The 8956-nt window shown below is 36.5% G+C and overlaps 1 protein-coding gene across 1 annotated transcript; it reads right to left on the bottom strand.

The window, feature by feature from the left end:
• Window positions 1-7160: 7160 nt before the first annotated feature.
• On the bottom strand, window positions 7161-7688 carry LOC132549008 (uncharacterized). The gene has a single exon (XM_060212923.1). It carries the CDS (start codon window positions 7686-7688, stop codon window positions 7161-7163), a length of 528 nt encoding a protein of 175 aa, XP_060068906.1.
• Between the last annotated feature and the right edge of the window lie 1268 nt (window positions 7689-8956).

Genomic DNA, 8956 nt, shown 5'->3' with positions numbered 1-8956 from the left:
TTAAAACATTTCGAAATGGAGTTTATTAAAACACAATATATTGTATAGGTATACACTTACGTAACCAGGCATTAGACACAGATCAATACATAGAAATTAAAACTTTATGTACAAAAAGCCCAGTACCAATTTCTATCATCTTCTGTAGGTGTATGATATAACCAATGGCGAACGGAACCTAAGATATACAGTTCCAAGCCCTGAGAGGTGGGCCACCACCGGCTAAATATGCGTAAATTATAAGTGCAGTTCGTTGAAATTGCAGCAATTTTATTAGCGCAGACCCAGATATTGCCGAATATTTATAGGGGTGGAAGGTCATCAGGTGTAAATTTAATCATGCTGTCATTGCCTCACGATTTCACACACTCAACAGATGCGTAGGTGTGCATACGTTTATATAACAGTTGTGTTATTTTCTTTCAGAACTCCTTTATATATCGTTAGAAGACAGTGAAAACTTTACTGAAAACACCACTGGTCTTAATAGCGGGCTGGGTTTACAGTGAGTATGACCAAGTAAATTTCCATCTGGGTCTTTTTGTTCATATTTTCAAAAGTCATTAAATTAGTATGACGTTTTAAAGCATCTTACACTTAGTCCTTCTGAGTAGCTAATATGACGCCTTAATATAGATAGGTGACCAGACACTTGGCAGATACACACGGTGGCAGATTGTACAAAAGGCATACTAATGTATAGCACCTTTTACTACAAATTTAGAGTTAGACAAAGAAGAGTCAAACGATGAAATAAAACATTTTACAGTATTTTCGTTCTTCTTGGACTCGTCAGAAATGGCTAAGTGCCTAAAGTTTGAAGCCTCGGAGGCGATTGAAGGAAATCGAAAAAGAGAGTCAAAATCTTGATGGGGAAGGTGCACAACCCCTTAATCAAACAGATTTCGTAATTTTCATTACGTCAAGTACATGAGTCATGCCAGAAAGGTGCACAACCCCTTAATCAAACAGATTTCGTAATTTTCATTACGTCAAGTACATGAGTCATGCCAGATGGATTTGTGTTGTCGATCAGTGGCCTGATTAGTAAAGTTTAATGCAATATTTGTCTTTAGAACCTCTTGAACTCGTATTGAGTATGTGGTGGTGTTAAAACTGAGGTAATCTTGTCTAAGCTTCTATGGATCTTAAATTTTATCATAAATAAAACCAAATTTAGTAACTTATGAATTTTTGTCACAAAATGAATGTGCATGTGACATTTTCTGCAAAACCACCAGGTATTACAGTACATGTTTGTGTGCACGTACGCGTGCTTAATGTGGATTTAAGTGGAAAAATAGTTGGATATGACACTAACATTTATCCGGAAGAAACATGCCAACAACATATCAATAAATTAGTACACGTATAATGGCCAACGTGACACATGCAAGTAATCGTCAATTCACTAGGTTCGCTAAAAATGACCGAAATTGAATGTTGTTTCTTCTGAAAGGTATTTGAACAAAATGCCACATCAACTGAGGTTACGTTTCGGTCGTGTGAATGTTCTCATCTTCCGAGTGTATTTTTCATACTATGTCATATAGTCACCGTGCATGTATGTGATGAACTCACCATGAGGTTTACAAACACTATACAGTATACTGTATCATGAACATGACATGTAGACAAGAATTCATTGACAGATCCTATTTCTGTTTTCTGTGGGAAAGAAAATTATTTCAACATAATACCACCTCACCTGTTCCAAGTGCCGTTTTACACTTACCGCTGAAGCTGCTGTGTTCTGACAATACATATGATAATTAATTGACAGATACAAGTTAACAGTATATCCTTTTTCAGAAAATCATAAATCGACATAATCGACTCAAAAGATGCATTCTTATCATACGCACAATTACGACTTAAGTCAACAAACGGCATTGTAATAAGGCTATATTCTCATTTTAAAAAGATAGCCAAATGTGTTGTACCAGTCACCATCACCATCCATTTACAGAAATTGACAAGAATACATATAAAACAAAGAAGTATTGTAACAACTTATAACTATGATATTGCATTATTATTCAACTCAATGATTTAGTTCCCGTTAACCAGCTGTATTTCTAACAAAGACTAAAGAATGCCTTTTTGTCTGTATAATGAACTTCTTAGGAAATAGCTTTCCCGTAAATATTTCTATTTTTAACTTGTGGTTTCGCTGTTGTTTACCCTATCCTCACTTAAAGGACACTTGAAGGACACTTGAAGGACATTGATGGTTACCGCTTATGAGAAAAATAGTAATCTTTTTCTGCATACAGAACCTTATTTTGTTTGCATTCAGTGTCGTCTATGTAGACGTTTGCTTATTCAGGTAAAATCCAGCTGCAGGTGTCGTTAATCTATATGTTATTCTAAACTTCCATTTTTGTTTTATAATTATTGTTTAATAATCAACACTAAAAGTGCTTAAACTACTTGCCAATTAACTTTTACTACATCTGTAATTTCTCCTTAAATGTTCGGGAAAATCAAATTTAGACTCTGATTACATATTACAACCACTAATGCAACACCGTTACCATGTATCTCCACATTTGATTTGTTTGCACAAAGGGTATTCAGATCTGTATTTGCTTAAAGTAAAAAAGGACCTTGTTTCTTGTGCAAATACCATATACATTTGTGTTGTACTTTTTGATACTACGCGATAAAGTGCCCAAAGGAGGATAAAAGACATTTTCACCAAAAATTCCTCAACCCTATTCCATGGAAACACTCCGCAACACAGATTTATGAAGACTCAAAATAAATAGATATTACAAAAATGCTTGAACATACAACGTCTGACTAATTAATAGCAAGAACATACGTTATTATACAATGACAGCTTATTCAGTAGACACCCTTATGTTTCCAACTTTTGTCCTAGTATCTAAACCAACCACCCAACCTTCTGTTGTCTTCACAACACCAGGTGAAAAAGTGCACCGCATCTGTGGAGAAATACACACAAGAAGCGCTGAAGCTAAACAACGACTGATGTTAACACTTAAGAAATGTAAATTTTTGGTTCGTCACAATGATCACAAAATAGAAGAATCAGACCATAATCAAAGATATCGACGTTACATAAGCTGTAAGAAATAACGAGTTTGATATCTGTTTATCAGTCGTATCTCCAGCGATCAAACTATTACTTCTCAATAGGCATTGAAGCATAGAGGATATACTCATTTTAAAGATATTATGATTAAAGGATACATTTAAAGTTTGCATTTGAAAACTCGATAAGCAGTTTAGATAATTATATAACAATGAAAGCCGATAAGCTGTGTATAAAGATTGAATATATATATATATAATATCAATTACCTTTAGATATCAATCGAATAAGGTGTTTAACAGATTTACCATTCTTAGGTCTATACTGTATTGAATGACGAAGAGGTTCAACGAATAGAGGTTTAAGATATTTAACATAGTTTGACAAGGATATTTCTGTAATAGAGACCCAAGGCTATTAAACATCGGATGACAAGGACATTTCTGTAATTGAGACCTGAGACTATTAAACATCAGATGACAAGGACATTTCTGTAATTGAGACCTGAGACTATTAAACATCAGATGACAATGACATTTCTGTAATAGAGACATGAGGTTATTAAACATCGGATGACAAGGATATTTCTGTAATAGAGACCCAAGGCTATTAAACATCGGATGACAAGGACATTTCTGTAATTGAGACCTGAGACTATTAAACATCAGATGACAAGGACATTTCTGTAATTGAGACCTGAGGTTATTAAACATCAGATGACAAGGACATTTCTGTAATTGAGACCTGAGACTATTAAACATCGGATGACAAGGACATTTCTGTAATTGAGACCTGAGACTATTAAACATCAGATGACAAGGACATTTCTGTAATTGAGACCTGAGGTTATTAAACATCAGATGACAAGGACATTTCTGTAATTGAGACCATTTCTGTAATTGACTATTATTAAACATCAGATGACAAGGACATTTCTGTAATTGAGACCTGGACATTTCTGTTTCTGTAATTGAGACCTGAGACTATTAAACATCAGATGACAAGGACATTTCTGTAATTGAGACCTGAGACTATTAAACATCAGATGACAAGGACATTTCTGTAATTGAGAACATCAGATGACAAGGACATTTCTGTAATTGACAAGGACATTTCTGTAATTGAGACCTGAGACTATTAAACATCAGATGACAAGGACATTTCTGTAATTGAGGCCTGAGACTATTAAACATCAGATGAGAAGGACATTTCTGTAATTGAGACCTGAGACTATTAAACATCAGATGACAATGACATTTCTGTAATAGAGACATGAGGTTATTAAACATCGGATGACAAGGATATTTCTGTAATTGAGACCTGAGACTATTAAACATCAGATGACAAGGACATTTTTGTAATAGAGACCTGAGACTATTAAACATCGGATGACAAGGACATTTCTGTAATTGAGACCTGGGACTATTAAACATCAGATGACAAGGACATTTCTGTAATTGAGACCTGAGGTTATTAAACATCAGATGACAAGGACATTTCTGTAATTGAGACCTGAGGTTATTAAACATCAGATGACAAGGACATTTCTGTAATTGAGACCTGAGACTATTAAACATCAGATGACAAGGACATTTCTGTAATTGAGACCTGAGACTATTAAACATCAGATGACAAGGACATTTCTGTAATAGAGACCTGAGACTATTAAACATCAGATGACAAGGACATTTCTGTAATTGAGACCTGAGGTTATTAAACATCAGATGACAAGGACATTTCTGTAATTGAGACATGAGACTATTAAACATCAGATGACAAGGACATTTCTGTAATAGAGACCTGAGACTATTAAACATCAGATGACAAGGACATTTCTGTAATTGAGACCTGAGACTATTAAACATCGGATGACAAGGTCATTTCTGTAATAGAGACATTTGACTATCAAACATCAGATGACAAGGACATTTCTGTAATAGAGACCTGAGACTATTAAACATCAGAGCATTTCAAGAACAAGAACATTTCATGAATGTTTTGATTTTAGAAATTGAACATATTTTTATTCCTGGATTTAAAGTGGCAATGATCGTGATGATTAGTAGGTACCCTTTGTTTGTTTTCTTTCCCGTACTTAAAACATTACATAAGCATAACCATATAATATATCCAGACGTCAAACATGTTATGAATATAGTGACTCTACTTATTGGTACAAAACCTTGACCCTTGTGACCTTTTCGAGATTCTAAGGTAAACAATAGTTTAACGTAAACGAAGGTTTTTCTCTCGTGTTTTAACAAGTAGTTAGACATGTACCTGTAGTTATGATCATCTAAAACAGTAGCACAGAACAATCAATATCTATGCATGCAGTATATTTTTAGCTGATTTTCTCGATAACTTGGTTGCTCGCCAGAGAGCAAACGGACATATAAAATATAATTGGTCTGATCTTCTATATAGAGTACCATTTATGTCACCAACGTATAATGCGGTGTTTGTAGTACGTTGAAAAAAACTGGGCTATAGTTGAAAGACACACTTAGCATGTTCTACCTCTCCTAATAAATATTCCAGCTCGACAAGTTTCACATCTCCAAGACCTTCGTTTGGCAGTCGCAAAGTACTGGCCGCTGGTCGGCGTTTTTTCTCCGGGAACATCGCCTTTCTTCCGCCACTCAAACCTCACTCTCGTAGTTAATCAGATTTAAAGTCACAGTAAACAGTAGGTAGCTTCTGGCTATCCGAAATCTTAACCGATGAATATTTCCCCAAAGTGTGGAAATATTGCTGCCATGTAACTTCAATAAACTAGAGAGGAATAATACAAGGGATAGATACAGTGCTATCATTCTGAATTGTATTCACATTCCAGGTGAATTAAAGCTAATCGATCCGTCACTCTATAAATAGTTAGGTTATTAAAATAGAGAAGTAAAACATGCACCTGTATTTGCTGAACCACATGTCATGATGACTTTTCATTATATATTAAAACTACGCGATCGTGTCTGCAAATAAGACCAAATTCTTTTATCCTGGTCTGCATACACTGTTGTAATTCCCTTTTACAAAAACGGCTTTCTCGACAACCAAAAACGGTACCATATACCGGAGATATGAGTTTACAATGTTTTTTTCCTTTTTCTTAAATTTTGTTTTTGTTTTGTTTTATTTTTTGTTTGTTTGTTTGGTTTGTTTTTTATTGTACCTTCCTCCTTCGTATTGTTTCCCGATCTTCGTTATAATTAATATCGACCTTTCATTACCGCCACAAGAAGTTAATTTCATCTCGGCCTTTTAGGAGAGAGGACGTCAATTAAAAAATAAAAAGTGAAGACACAAGTAGTCACACTAGAATGACCGTGAAATAGTAAACATGTAAAATATATATATAGATAGATAGATAGATAGCACAGTTAAGAATATATATACTAAAACGAAAAAGAAACGCCGTGTAACCTAAAAAGATTCTTTTAAATGATATAATTTAATGTTACATTATTTCATTCATTTTTGTATACAATTTCATCTGTTTGGAACCATTTGTTGAAGGTTCTATCGATTATCAATGCTAATTATGCCAAAAATATCCCCCTTTTAGCGAGGACCCTACTTGTATTGCGCAACACGGCCGGTCATTTCAGTATCTTGTGTGTCCTCCATGCGCAGCTGTCGCAGCCCTGATTCTTCTATGCATGGAATTCATCAGGGTGTTAACCCTTGCAATGGGGATGCTATTTCATTCTTCATGCAAGGCACGTGTGAGCTGGACCAGATTAGTGGGGGCATTTGGACGTCTCCTAACTCTCCTATGCAATTCGTCCCACAAATGCTCAATTGGAGACAAATCTGGACTGAATGCTGGCCAATCGATTGGGATTACGTTATTGTTGGCAAGAAATTGCTGACAAACTCTAGCGACATGGGGTCGGGCATTGTCTTGCTGGAATATCAAGTTCCGTGCTTGCACACATGGCACGGCAACTGGGCGAAGGATTTCGTCTCTATACCTTACGCCGGTTAAATTACCGTCAATCACGATCAGGGGTGATTTAAACCCATAGGAGATACCGCCCCAAACACATACTGAACCACCGCCAAACCTATCCCGCTCAGCGACGCACGCGTCGGTTTAACGTTCCCCTCGACGTCGATATACACGACGTCGCCCGTCCGAACGGTAGAGAGTGAACCGGGATTCGTCAGTGAAGAATACCCGTCTCCATTGCCTCATAGGAAAATATCTGGGCGAGTGTGCTTGTAACCAAGCCAATCGGCGTTGGCGACGCGCAGGAGTTAGGGGCAGACCAACATAGGGACGTCGGGCTCTTAGGCCATTGACGCGTAATCGGTTTCGAACCGTATCAGGATGAATATAGCGGTTATGACTGCCCATAGCGTTATTTGCAGTTTCGGTAGCTCTGAGATGGCGATTACGTAAGTGAGAAAGTCTTATAAACCGATCCTGATGTGGCGTCGTGACGCGCGGACGTCCACTTCGCGGTCGGTCGATGACCCTCCCCGTCACTCGCACACGTTGGACAAGACGTTGAATTGTCCGAATATGCACACCAAAATGTGCAGCAACCTGAAGTTGGCCCTGACCCTGCAAAAGCATTCCTATAGCCTGTCCCCGCTGGATTTCCGTCAATCGTGGCATGGATGTAAATTGCTTAATTCGAATCAAACTTTGAAAAATCAATCCGAATACTTGAACAGTATCAAATATACTGAAAATTTTCATTGGCGAACTCAATGACCTTCCCCTGCACGGGATTCTTGTATTTTAGCACGTGCCTCGCACGGAGCGCGGAGGTCAGGTATTGTGTGATTTTAAACACGTGTACCTAGTGACCGCGAACAACACATCAAACTGACCGAGTGTCATTATTCTAGGCCAAGCAATAAATCATTTGTAGTATATATATCAGATATATGAAGATGACAACATTTTATCCGTTACTGCCTTACATATCATCAGTTACAGTGTTACATATCATCCGTTACTGTGTTACATATCATTGTTACTGTGTTACATATTATCAGTTACTGTGTTACATATCATTGTTACTGTGTTACATATCATCCGTTACTACGTCACATATTACCCGTTACTTGTGTTACATATCATCAGTTACTGTGTTACACATCATCAGTTACTGTGTTACATATCATACGTTACTGTGTTACATATCATACGTTACTGTGTTACATATCATACGTTACTGTGTTACATATCATCCGTTACTACGTCACATATTATCCGTTACTTGTGTTACATATCATCCGTTACTGTGTTACACATCATCAGTTACTGTGTTACATATCATACGTTACTGTGTTACATATTATCAGTTACTGTGTTACATATCATACGTTACTGTGTTACATATCATCCGTTACTACGTCACATATTATCCGTTACTACGTCACATATTATCCGTTACTTGTGTTACATATCATCAGTTACTGTGTTACATATTATCAGTTACTGTGTTACATATCATCAGTTACTGTGTTACATATTATCAGTTACTGTGTTACATATCATCAGTTACTGTGTTACATATCATACGTTACTGTGTTACATATCATACGTTACTGTGTTACGTATCATCCGTTACTACGTCACATATTATCCGTTACTTGTGTTACATATCATCAGTTACTGTGTTACATATCATCAGTTACTGTGTTACATATCATACGTTACTGTGTTACATATCATCCGTTACTACGTCACATATTATCCGTTACTACGTCACATATCATCAGTTACTGTGTTACATATCATACGTTACTGTGTTACATATCATCCGTTACTACGTCACATATTATCCGTTACTACGTCACATATCATCAGTTACTGTGTTACATATCATACGTTACTGTGTTACATATCATACGTTACTGTGTTACATATCATCC

The sequence above is a fragment of the Ylistrum balloti genome, unplaced genomic scaffold (assembly GCF_031769215.1).
Source record: "Ylistrum balloti isolate Yb309-2 unplaced genomic scaffold, AGI_CSIRO_Ybal_v1 Utg369618, whole genome shotgun sequence".
NCBI lineage: Eukaryota > Metazoa > Mollusca > Bivalvia > Pectinida > Pectinidae > Ylistrum > Ylistrum balloti.
The sequence above is the reverse complement of the archived record's forward strand: the minus strand, read 5'-3'. Positions and strand labels throughout refer to the sequence as shown.

Excerpts from the sequence above, each read along its gene's own strand:
- LOC132549008 (XM_060212923.1), bottom strand. The coding sequence starts at position 7,688 with ATGCCACGATTGACGGAAATCCAGCGGGGACAGGCTATAGGAATGCTT.